At 40.4% G+C, this 13,195-nt stretch overlaps 1 protein-coding gene across 1 annotated transcript in view; it reads right to left on the reverse strand.

Moving 5' to 3' along the window:
• Window positions 1-13,195, reverse strand: part of LOC124794945 (centromere-associated protein E-like) — a 622,348-nt gene that overhangs the window by 59,906 nt on the left and 549,247 nt on the right. The window contains exon 20 of the mRNA XM_047258659.1: window positions 10,989-11,156. Coding sequence (XP_047114615.1) covers window positions 10,989-11,156 — 168 coding nt within the window. The remainder of the gene's footprint in view (window positions 1-10,988; window positions 11,157-13,195) is intronic.

Here is a 13,195-nt window from a genome sequence, read left to right on the forward strand (position 1 = left end):
AAGAGACATAAGAATAATAATCAAAAATACTAGTTGAACTTAGATAAAACTGAGTAAGTGTTTGATAAAAAAAAGGTTATACAAATAAGTAATAATAATTATGATTATAAAACATACAACATTCCACATAACATCTTCACTTTAGGTTTTTTTCCCTTCTTTCATCCTTTCTAGAAATACTTACCCCCAAGCAATGCAAAGCACAATACTAACATCTCTTCCTCTTTCTGAGCTCAATATCTCACTCATTAAGGAGGGATGCTGACTCAGTTTTGTGTGTGTGTGTGTGTGTGTGTGTGTGTGTGTGTGTGTGTGTGTGTGCGTGTGTGCATGTGCGTGTGTGTGTGTGTGTGTAAGTGTTATGACACAATGTATGTATAGTGTGTGCAGTGACTGATAGTGAGATATGAGTGAACAGTGTGGCATTACATTACTTAATAAGTTATTTGTAAAAAAAAGTATTGTATACCACGAGCAAATTTAATGATTGTCTCAAACTAGAAGTCTGTAAATATATGTGTATATGAATTAGCTTATTTTAAATTGATCTAAACTTGTAAATATAATAGAGGGAAACATTCCACATGGGAAAAATATATCTAAAAACAAAGATGATGTGACTTACCAAACAGCACTTTCGTTTGGTAAGTCACAACATCTTTGTTTTTAGATATATAAACTTGTAAATAATTTGACATGTCCTATACCCTTGTAAAAAGAGATCTATGGATGAATAAAGCTGCTACTACTACTAATACTACTACTACTACTATACATGGGCATAGGAAATGGGTGTGTACTGGCAACACACAGTAGCCTGTTGCAGAGCATGCTCTGCAACATGACAGTCATGATCGTGGTGCCTGTTTCACCACATGTGCCATCTACATTCTTTCCCCAGACACCAGTTTCCCAGAACAGCCACAGGTGAGAAATGGTATTATGTGACCTCAGTTCTCGACACCTATATGGCCTTAATTTACATTAATTTCTTCATTCTCAACATTTCTTCAGAGTACTATTCCTTTTTTCACTCCCTTTTAGATAATGTCTTGGATACACTAAGCAAATAAACCTCAATTTCTTTCTTAATGATACTACTTCATTGCACACATGCAAAATACAGTAACTCACAAATAAAAATGACCTGCAGATAATAGCAATACTGATTTATCAGTTTCTGATTAGATGCTACTTTTAGATGTGTAAAATTTCAGCAATTTCTTCCTGGGCCCATATCCTGTTGGATACTGATTCCAATCAATCCTTTAAGAGATTATAAAGTAGTAATGAATGAAATTCACACATACCAGAAAACAGACACTCAAAACTATTTATTCTTTGATAATTGCAAGGGAGACCAAAGATTCCAACAATAAACTGCTACTGTGCAAGGTGTCAGCAAAGATAAAACATAGTTGTTCCCAACATCTTGATTATTTATGTAGGCCTATATGAGCCAAAACATTTACAATTCAAAGGAGGACAGCAGTCAGTCTACATATGTATATTCAATGGTCACTGTGTATTCCCACTAGCCAGTCAATTCCAGTTTAGTTAAGAAAACAGCTACTGTGAAAACACCCAACCCTCCTCTTAAATTATGCACTGTTGTTTTTTCCTAACACTTGAAACAAAGCATTTATGTAACATGCCTCTTCTGATAAAATATTATGCAAGTGAATGCAATATGTTACCTCAAGCATCATATATCTCAATGTCGACTAAGAAGTATATGTCACTGTATCCCCTCTGTTGCCAAGTGATCACTTTAGGTATTGTTCTCCACTTTGCTAATACCTGTGCCAAAGTTGTTACCCAGCTTCCTACTTTCCATGGTCTGTGCAATGATTTAGAACCTACAATTTGAAATATGTGCCAGTGGTATGTCTCTCCCTATGTTGCATTAAATATAAGATGAATATAACCTTCAAGTAGAAAGACAAACCTGCACCACCTGAACACTGTTCAACAGAAATTGTTATTTGTTCAGTTGGTTGGTTTCAGAATAGCATAATTAAGAAGATGACACAAATAAAATTGGCACTAAAACTCATTACTTAGGATAAAGAACTTTTCCACAGTGTGGCTTGGTAACCTGCACTGGAATCAAGATGTGAGCAACAGCACCAACCTCGTGAATTAGTGGTGAACAGCATGCATAAACTGTTGTCCATTCAAACATGGAGATTGCGGCTGTTAAATTGTTTTGAAGTCAGCATTACAGAATTTAATTGCCTGTTACGGCTTATGTCTATAAAGAGATGTGGACTACGTGACACCAGCACTCTATTAAAATACGGGAGATCAGAATGTGTTTTACAGAATGTACTGGACAACCTATGGAGTCACTTGATTATGAACCAGAGGAGTTTTTTTATATATATATACACTCCTGGAAATTGAAATAAGAACACCGTGAATTCATTGTCCCAGGAAGGGGAAACTTTATTGACACATTCCTGGGGTCAGATACATCACATGATCACACTGACAGAACCACAGGCACATAGACACAGGCAACAGAGCATGCACAATGTCGGCACTAGTACAGTGTATATCCACCTTTCGCAGCAATGCAGGCTGCTATTCTCCCATGGAGACGATCGTAGAGATGCTGGATGTAGTCCTGTGGAATGGCTTGCCATGCCATTTCCACCTGGCACCTCAGTTGGACCAGTGTTCGTGCTGGATGTGCAGACCGCGTGAGACGACGCTTCATCCAGTCCCAAACATGCTCAATGGGGGACAGATCCGGAGATATTGCTGGCCAGGGTAGTTGACTTACACCTTCTAGAGCATGTTGGGTGGCACGGGATACATGCGGACGTGCATTGTCCTGTTGGAACAGCAAGTTCCCTTGCCGGTCTAGGAATGGTAGAACGATGGGTTCGATGACGGTTTGGATGTACCGTGCACTATTCAGTGTCCCCTCGACGATCACCAGTGGTGTACGGCCAGTGTAGGAGATCGCTCCCCACACCATGATGCCGGGTGTTGGCCCTGTGTGCCTCGGTCGTATGCAGTCCTGATTGTGGCGCTCACCTGCACGGTGCCAAACACGCATACGACCATCATTGGCACCAAGGCAGAAGCGACTCTCATCGCTGAAGATGACACGTCTCCATTCGTCCCTCCATTCACGCCTGTCGCGACACCACTGGAGGCGGGCTGCACGATGTTGGGGCGTGAGCGGAAGACGGCCTAACGGTGTGCGGGACCGTAGCCCAGCTTCATGGAGACGGTTGCGAATGGTCCTCGCCAATACCCCAGGAGCAACAGTGTCCCTAATTTGCTGGGAAGTGGCGGTGCGGTCCCCTACGGCACTGCGTAGGATCCTACGGTCTTGGCGTGCATCCATGCGTCGCTGCGGTCCGGTCCCAGGTCGACGAGCACGTGCACCTTCCGCCGACCACTGGCGACAACATCGATGTACTGTGGAGACCTCACGCCCCACATGTTGAGCAATTCGGCGGTACGTCCACCCGGCCTCCCGCATGCCCACTATACGCCCTCGCTCAAAGTCCGTCAACTGCACATACGGTTCACGCATGCTACCAGTGTTAAAGACTGCGATGGAGCTCCGTATGCCACGGCAAACTGGCTGACACTGACGGTGGCGGTGCACAAATGCTGCGCAGCTAGCGCCATTCGACGGCCATCACCGCGGTTCCTGGTGTGTCCGCTGTGCCGTGCGTGTGATCATTGCTTGTATAGCCCTCTCGCAGTGTCCGGAGCAAGTATGGTGGGTCTGACACACCGGTGTCAATATGTTGTTTTTTCCATTTCCAGGAGTGTATATATATAAACAAAGATGATGTGACTTACCGAACGAAAGCGCTGGCAGGTCGATAGACACACAAACAAACACAAACATACACACAAAATTCTAGCTTTCGCAACAAACGGTTGCTTCATCAGGAAAGAGGGAAGGAGAGGGAAAGACGAAAGGAAGTGGGTTTTAAGGGAGAGGGTAAGGAGTCATTCCAATCCCGGGAGCGGAAAGACTTACCTTAGGGGGAAAAAAGAACGGGTATACACTCGCACACACACACATATCCATCCACACATATACAGACACAAGCAGACTTATTTTGTTGCGTTTAAGACACCTTAATTGCCATCTGTCACAGAAAGTAAACAATTTTTTGCTGGAAAACATTTTTTCATTCTAATGTTTCCACACATGAGTGTTTTGTAAATTTTCTAGGACTGTATTCTGAGGATGCAATGCAAACACTAGAAAAACACTGGGAAAAATACATTTATCTAAAATAGGAGTACAACAAAAAAGAGAGAGAATTCATAATCTTGTCACAAGGCTAGTTGATAGCCTTCTGAACTGATTTTATAACTGTTCATAAACTCAACTAGGCACAGACACAAAATATTAGTTCCATGTACAATGCTGTGATCAAAACATTTGCTTGGAACAAACCATAGGAACTTATGCAGACTCATTAAATAGTCATGTCGAGCTGTACTTTGAACATGAATTGAAACAAGGGCAGATACAATTGATACAGAAATCCAAGCCCAAATGGTAACTAACTCAAGTTCTGTATGGGAAAATTAACAGTCCTGGAGCACTTCACTGCATCAGAGTGAGAGTAATCGGAGTGCTCCTGGTGACCAGCACATGAACACGTTTGACAGCTATTATGAACAAATTGGATGACAGCTTGTTGATGATGTGTGCCGATGTAAGCTGCTAAACCAGCCTTCTCAGGGATAGCACAGCATCCTTCATGAATCATGACTGGAAGTGTAAGCAGCATCTAGAATGCATCCAGCACTCTGGTTGTTTTTCTGCTTCCAGATGTGATTGCTGTTTATGTTATACATATATTTGTAGTAATTCAGGTAGCATGAAGGCCAGCTTAACTCTGTCAATTGAGACAGTACTGGATCTGCTGTTAGTCAAAATGTCTATGGTTCTTTCATTTTAGCCAATGACATGATGAGGACCTGTGTACAGAGATATGAGTGCTAGTTACACTCCATCTGTAGGTAGCATAGCACGTGTACATGACTGACCTCACTGTGCACATTGGTGTGTGATGTTCTGTGTCTCAATTTTTGATGAGGCTGGATTTGAGTGATCCAATCCATCAGGCAAGGAAAGCTGCCTGATTGATGTCGTCCATATTGACTGCACTTGGATCAATAAACTTGGCAGATGGTCACAGCATTCCACCACAAATGCGTTCAGCCAATAAAGAGTCCAGGTCAAGTTTGTAAGTGCTTTGGAGACTAGGCAACTGGATTGTGATATATGAGAGCAGCTTTTTATCATGCCATAACTTGCTGGGTGATAGCTTATGGTCTTGTAATGTATGGCACTGCACAATTTGCCTAACTGGGCAAACAGTTGACACTCAAGTTGTCAGCTGCAGTCTGCTGTGATATGTAGCAGACAACCGAAGTATGAAATCCAGTATGAAATGAAGGCAGAGGTTAGCGTTTCCACTGAAATATTGCTAAATGGTATGGCTTTGGGCCAGCCAGTAAAAAAATAGCTGACTGCTGTTGATAGCATCATTGACCATTCAATGGAGGCAGTGGTCCTATTATGTCGAATTGGACATGTGCAAATCTTGCAGTTGTATCGGGGGATGTTCCAATGGTCACATGTACATGATTGCATGATACCTTATACATTGACACTGAACACATGCATGAGTCTACATTTGACAATCCTTCTGCATGCTGGGCAATACAAAATGGTTAGCAATCAGCTGAACTGTAGATCTGATGTCAGGAATGACGTAAATTGTGAAAGCTCTAAAAAGTGCATCTGCCAAACGAGGGAGATAGGAATGGACAAGATCTACCATTTGAGACTTCACAATGGAGCTTTACATATGTGACAGGAACACTGATCAGTTTCAGTTGAAACTTGGAGGAAGCATCTTTCAGAATGTCCTGAAGCTCCTGATGTGACTCTTGTGCTTTAGCAAGTTGAGCAAAATCTGTTGCATTTGTTGTGCTGTTTACATAGACCAGGCAGTCTGGTACTCTGTTATCAAATCCTGATAAGTGGTGTGTGTACATCAGTGCTGAATGGCAAATATTTATCATTTTTCTGTTGAAAGGTGTTTACAAGTGGTATGTGGTTGGTGAAAATCATAAACTCTCTTGTCTGCAACTGTGAGTTTTCACTCACTTTTACTTTCGTATCTGATAGCTTCATATACAGTAAGAAGTTTTTGATCACACATACTCCATTTTTATTGTAATAGAAAGATCATGTGTGAAAAAATGCAAGTGGGTGCCACAACCCATCTGCATGATGTTGCTATGCTGCTCTGATAGTGGTCCACCACCAGCATGAGACGTGCTTCTACAGCAGGATGTGTGATTTGTGTCGCATTCAATAACTTTGCCTAGCTGCTTCAGATGTGGATCTCATAGTGTCCATCCATTGGATTGAAATTTTTCCCCTTGAGACAATGTTGCAATTAATCTTACTTAAAACTCAGCTGAATGGAGTAGGTGACATCGATAAAAATTCACTATTCTTAGGAAGCAGCATGGTTGTTATGTATTTTCTTTTCTAAAAAAATCCTCAATATTGCCCACATCTTTTCAAGAAGTGGTAATGAACATGTAGGGGTATTAGACGGCGCAAAAAGTAATCTAAGGTTGGCCAAAAACACAGTTGGCAGTATTTGATACATCCCCATATTGGTCCAGGTATTTAAAGATTTCAGTGGGCTGTTATTGGTGTTGATCTGCCATGGCTGGAAAGACAAGGGTGTCATCAAGGTACATGATACAAAATAACAAATCCTGCACCACCAAGTGCAAGAAAGATGCCATGAAAAGACTTTCAGAGAGACCAAATGGTGAAATTATTGATATGCTCTCATCAGCCGCAAGAATTTGTGTTGCCTCTGCATGGTTTAGCATGCTAAATATAGATGACCCAAATAAGAGATAATTATAGTCTCTTAACATTGGTGCAAGATAATGACCTGTCACCACTCCAGTATCCAGGGCATGGTAATCTCTTCATGGGAGCCATGCATCACACTTTTTGGGCACTAAGTGTAGAGGTGATGACCATGGACTACTGGAAGAGTGAATAATGCCCTCCTTCAGCATAGTATTGAATTCTGCCTTGGCAATAATATAATGGTCAAGAGCAAGGCATCTTGGCCTACATGAAATTGATGGCCCCACGATAGTCTTAATATAGTGCACAGTGCTGTGACATACCTCAGGTCATATGATACATGGAACTGCGCGAGTGCTCCAGCAGCTCAGTTTATCTACTGCCTGTCAACTGGATGAGCTTGGTACTTTGCATCGCTGTGCTGCACCAAAGCCAGCAGCACCTAGGCTGGTGACACTATCATTGAGACATGCATTGGTGATGTCCAGCAGCAGACAATAATGTGCAAGGAAGTCAGCTCTGATGATGGGTTCAGTCAGTTCAGTTACAATAAAGTTCCAAGCAAAAGGGTGGCATTGTCCCAAATCCAATTCTGTGACCTGCATGCCATAAGTATACCTACATCCAACTGCTGTTTCTCTTTGTGAAAGGACACGGCAAAGTGCATTTGCATGTCCAGTTTCTGAATTTATGATGATGCCAAAAAATATCAGACAACAGCTGTGCTGAGCCACTTGCCACTCAGAAGTTCATGGGCGAACAATTTCTTGACTTTCTATGAAAGTTTCTGACAAGAGAGTAGCTCACTGATTTGTTTGCTCAGGGAATCAACCTTGTTCACAAGCCAGTGATATTCCTCATGTGTCACACTAGCTGTTGATGCAGTGTTGCACACTGACACTGCTATAATGCATGGGGATGGCACAATCACATCCTTTATTCCATGTGTCAGGTCTGCTGAAGCATCTAGTGGCATCTCTGCCTGGGATACTACTATGGTCTTCACCTGAGCTGGCAGTCAGCTGCTCCATTGTGAACATGGCAGTGTGTCTGGCACTGTGCTCATGTGGACCTTGCTGGACAGATGTTGAAAATACAGAGATGGCTTTCTGTCCTCTATGTCTTCCTATGTAACTACTTACCTCACATGTTCTTTCTTTGAGGCTGACACCCCATGTATCAACTCTGCCTTGATATGACATTGTCACAGCAGATGTGGTTATTATATCCTAATATTCCATAGTGTAACAATGGTCTATCTGGCTGACTACTAGACAGAATTTTGTGGGGTCTGGGGTCACTACAGTGCAAAGAAAGCTTGCCTTGAGAGCAAACCATAGTGTGGGATTGTGTGTGCAGAATGGGGGTACTTGCACTGCAAGTCTTGGTAGAGTGGATACATCTACCATCTTGGAAATTTTCAGATCTTGAGAAGTCAGTCATATTTCCTCTTTCACTGCAAGTTTATCCACATTGGCTGATCATGTGAGACTCAATATGTATAAGAGAAGCTATAGAGATCTACAAGCATGAAAATAATTTTAATAAAAAAGAAGAAGGATTAAAACTAGACAAGATATGGCGGTCGACTTTGCACCAACGAAGTGACAATCGATTACCTATAATCGTGAGAGATGGCACTAGCCAGAGATAGTTTTAAAGTTGAAAGCACATGATGAGTGGTGGCGCCATCTAAGCACTCTATGTAAGCAAGACCTCCAGCACCTAGCGGCTAATCGCTGACTCACCTCAGAAGATGTTGCCCACAGTAGGCAACAAAACGTCAGGAAGGTGAAGAAGTTTTATATATGCACCACGGCAATTCAGCCTAGAAGTTTTAATTAATGAATGGTTTCCTTTACTCCTGAAGTATTTAAATTATGCCAGAACTTTCCACATAAATAAATAACTTTGCCATGAAATAAGAGCAAAACAATAATCAAAGTAAATGCAGTCAGTCTGCATGTGCACACCTGTGAAATCAAAATCTGCTGATGGGTAACATTAAATCCCATGCAACTTCACCGTGTGCATTATAACTTGATTATATCCTCCTTGATATAAGGTGGTTCAGGAGTTACTATTGAAACCTGTCTCAATCTTCGACAGCAGCCTCCTGAGCTCACCTACGGTGTGAGGAGGGTTCCTGTGGTGGAATACTATCAGTTTCAACTGGTCCCAACTATGTTAAATTGGATTCATGCTAAAAGATACCATAAACCATTCCATATGTTTGAATTTTGCCAGATGAAGGAAGTTGTTCACTACGTGGACATACTGGTTTTGTGCATTATTGTCTTTATAGATTAACCTATTGCAAAAATGTTGACTATATGGCTGGGAATTCCATTGGAAGATGCTTTGTTAATACTGCACAGCACTCAAGTTACCCTTGATATCAGTGAGAGGCATCCAATATCTGTATACGTTTCTGGCCCAAAACATGAGTGCCCTCCTCCCTGCTGAACCTATGGGACTGCATGCCTGATATGTGCTTTGGTTCCTGGTCACCTACACTCATTGGTGGAGAGAACCTGATGCCTCTGATCCAGTTTGCATTCCAGGTGTACCCTTGTGAAAGATCATCATATGCTATAGAGCTGCACGGTTTGTACTGTAGTTTGTAATGGATCCCTAGAGGCAAAATTGATATAGGAAGTCATTTTCATACAGTCTCAGCCCTCCTAGTTGTCTTTGAAAAGGCAGTACACAGTTCTGTTGCATTCTCATAGTGATACCTTTGAGCCACAATTTGTAGGTAGCCATCATCAGAACAGGGGATATTGAATATATACAAGGAAGGGCAACAAGAATTGTCACATATTTGTTTGATCCATGTGAGAGCGTCATGGAGATTCCTAAAAAATTGAACTGGTAGTTGCCTGAAGGTAGACACAAAGTATTCCAAGAAATCGTACTTACAGAGTTTCAAGAACCAACTTTAAGGGACGAATCTAGATAAATATATTATATCCCCCCACTCCTTTACCTATCACTCCCACAGGGATCACAAAGAAAAGATTTGACTACTTACAGCATTCACATATGTGTTTAAGCAACCTCTCTCCCGATGCACCATACAAGAATCCATAACAACTGTTACAATGAAAAGTATGCTTGTTGTGCACTTCAAACAGGTTTGTCAAGTGTAGATGTATATGTGACTGACTACAGGTGACCATGACAAGAAAGATCTTCAATGACTGAATAAACCACAGACTCATTATGGAAAAAATATATCAGCAAGAAGGTGTAAAATTCCTGAAGTCCATGAAGGCGCTTCTGCAGGATGTCCACTTATTATGTTTACATAATCTTTCCACTGCCTGCTTCTTTAAAATATTGTTATTATTATTATTTTTTACATTACCTGCATTGTCCCAAAACATTATACCATAGGCCATTGCTGACTACAGATATGGCAAGATGCTAGCTGTCCCATCTGCAGACAGCTCAATGTGAGAGATTTTCAAGTGAAAATTCCACCATTCGAGTTAGCTTCTTGACATTCTGTTGCCAGAGAGCAGGGGGGATGAAGGGGGAAGAAGAGGGAATTAAAAGAGTGGAAGAGGAAAATACAGGAGGGTTGTGTGGAGAAGTACAACAGGCTAAGATGGGAGAGTATCAGGAAAGTCTGTTTGTTTAAGGGAGGTATCGATAATGGGAGGTTAGTGAGACATTAACTATTGATGGATGATTAGTAAATATAAGGAGAAGCATGTATTTTGTGGAAAAGCTCACAATTTTGTGAAAAGCTCACAATTTTGTGTGCATTAGCACTGATACATTAGAGGAGTCCAAAGGTTCAGTACTTGTAAAAAATCAGAACTGCTCACATCACTCTATAGAGCATGTACTGATCTTCAATAATGGGGTACATGGGAGTCCCTCAAGCAATATGTATAAGTTATTGTTGTTATTCCACTGTCAAGTACCTGCATGTGAGCTAGTACATAACATGGGATGTTGAGAAGTGGTTCTACTTGAAACATGCAAGTCTTTTATTCTTACAACTAGGACTTACCTGTAACCCTCTCCCTACAGGCCACATGACTGAAATACGAAACACCAGAAGTAAAATAATACTGACCTGGCTTACTAGGTTTTTACTCTTTTCTTGTAGTATGTCTTTCATTTTATACAAAGATTCAGTTTGCACAAGATAACATTTTAAAGTTTCATTTGCGAATCCATATGCTTTCTTTGAGTGCTGCACACTGTTCTTCTCTTTGTTTAGAGCTAGTTGCAGAGAACCTACCTGTTAAATAAATCTCAAATTAATTTAACTCTCATTTGTGTATGAGCGCACATGATGTTCTTTCATGCTAACAAAATAACAAAAGTAAAAGAACCTATACAAAAGACTCAATGTTGACAATTAATATAATGCATAGTGATGCCAAAGGAACACAAGATTTCAAATACTTAACAGAGATTCCCATCCCAAACACCAATGAGAGGGTAGTCAGAAAAAGAGCAACACACATAAAAACAACATTCAGACTGTGCAGAACCCAAGAGATACAACTTCCAGAAAAGCATTCTAAGAAGTAGAGGGAGAGAGAAGAAAAAAATCTAAGGAAGATCCTGAAGCCAAAAATAGTAACTGCAGGTGAGTTTACATTTCACCTGAGGTCAGTCAAGGAATTATATAAGGAATCTGAAAATATCTAAGCAATAATGAAGAAAAGTTGTGAAAAAGGTACTGACTTACCAGGAGAACAGAAAGACATAAGCCCATTGGTGAGAGAATTACATCAGGAAATAGAGAAGTGCAAAGGCACTAGATAACATATAGGAAACAGACAAAGGTTGAAAGAAAAAATACCATGAGTGGTGGATTCATCCAATGACAAAGCAAGTAGAAAATGAAAAATATTCTTGGAGAAGGAACAAACAAAGTGAGTCAGAAAAGAGGGAACACAAGGTCTGTTCAAAAAATTCTGGAACATTCTTAATTTCATGGCAATGGTGTGTTGGAGTGAAATGCAGTTGGCTCCTCTGCACATGCCTGTGTTTAATGTGTAACTGCTGAAAGTTTCATTGTTCTATGTCTGTTAGTTATTGTTCAGTGCTGTATTGAGTAGAATGAAGGGTCACACAGATTGTGAATTTTGAGATGGCAGACTTAGAAGAGCAATGTGTCTGCATTAAATTTTGTGTTAAATTCAAGAAAACCTTTACAGAGATACCAAACAATGAAGGAAGCCTATGTTGCTGAGTGCTTAAGCCATAGTTGGTGACACAAATGGTCCATACAGTTTAAAAATGGGTAGTCAGAAGTTAATGATGACCCTCATTCAGGATGCTCTTTGACCTCTACCAACAATGCTCATGTCAAGAATATCAACAAAACTGTGCATGCCAATCAAAGACTAACTGTCCAAGAGATTGCAGAAATGAGAATGAAATGTTCCTTAAGAGAATCATAATTAGTGATGAGACATGGGTCTACAGTTATGATGTTGAGACCAAGGTTCAATCATCACAGAGGGCCAGGGAAGTTTCTCCAAGACCTAAACAAGCTCTTTAGGGTGTGTCAAAATTCAAAGCCATACTGATAGTTTTCTTTGACACTGAAGGATTATTTTATCATGAATTCATGGCACAGGGAAAAACTGTTAAACAATGGTACTGCTGGGATGTGTTGCAACACCTGTGAGAAAATGTGAGACAGAAATGGCTCTAAGTGTCATGAGACAATTTATGACTCTTGCATCACAGTAGTGGACCTGCACACTAATCACTGTTGATGTATGACTATTGCACAAAAATGTCAAATCTCTGTGCTGTCTCATCTGCTTCAACCTTCAAATAAATAAATAGAAATGGAAGCTATTCATGCAACTGGGTCCCAGATATGAAATTACATTTTTCACCTGTATAGATGATATACAGAACTTGCCTTTTAACAATTAACCATAAGACATTAAATACATGTAAATTATAGATTTTTGAAGATTTTGTTAATTATTGTAAGCAGTTTTCGGCTTATGTGGTGAAAACCATAATTATAAAAATTACAGTACACAAAATAACACATTTGCTTTTATACTATAGTCTTTGATGATGGTATTACTTTATTAATTCATTGAAGAAAACTGTAAAATTATGAGACAGAATCACTTGCCAGCTCTTAGTTTCAGGAGGTGAAGTTTTTAGTACTACCAACAAACATTTAAAAGTACACAAAACTTCAATAGTTCTTCTCTCATCTGCTTCATCATGTGGAATGCCATTCCTTGTTTATATTGTCATCCACAAATACTGAACTACTTGTTCCAAAAGTTAAAATAA

This window comes from Schistocerca piceifrons, chromosome 4 (genome assembly GCF_021461385.2).
Source record: "Schistocerca piceifrons isolate TAMUIC-IGC-003096 chromosome 4, iqSchPice1.1, whole genome shotgun sequence".
NCBI classification, from domain to species: Eukaryota; Metazoa; Arthropoda; class Insecta; order Orthoptera; family Acrididae; genus Schistocerca; species Schistocerca piceifrons.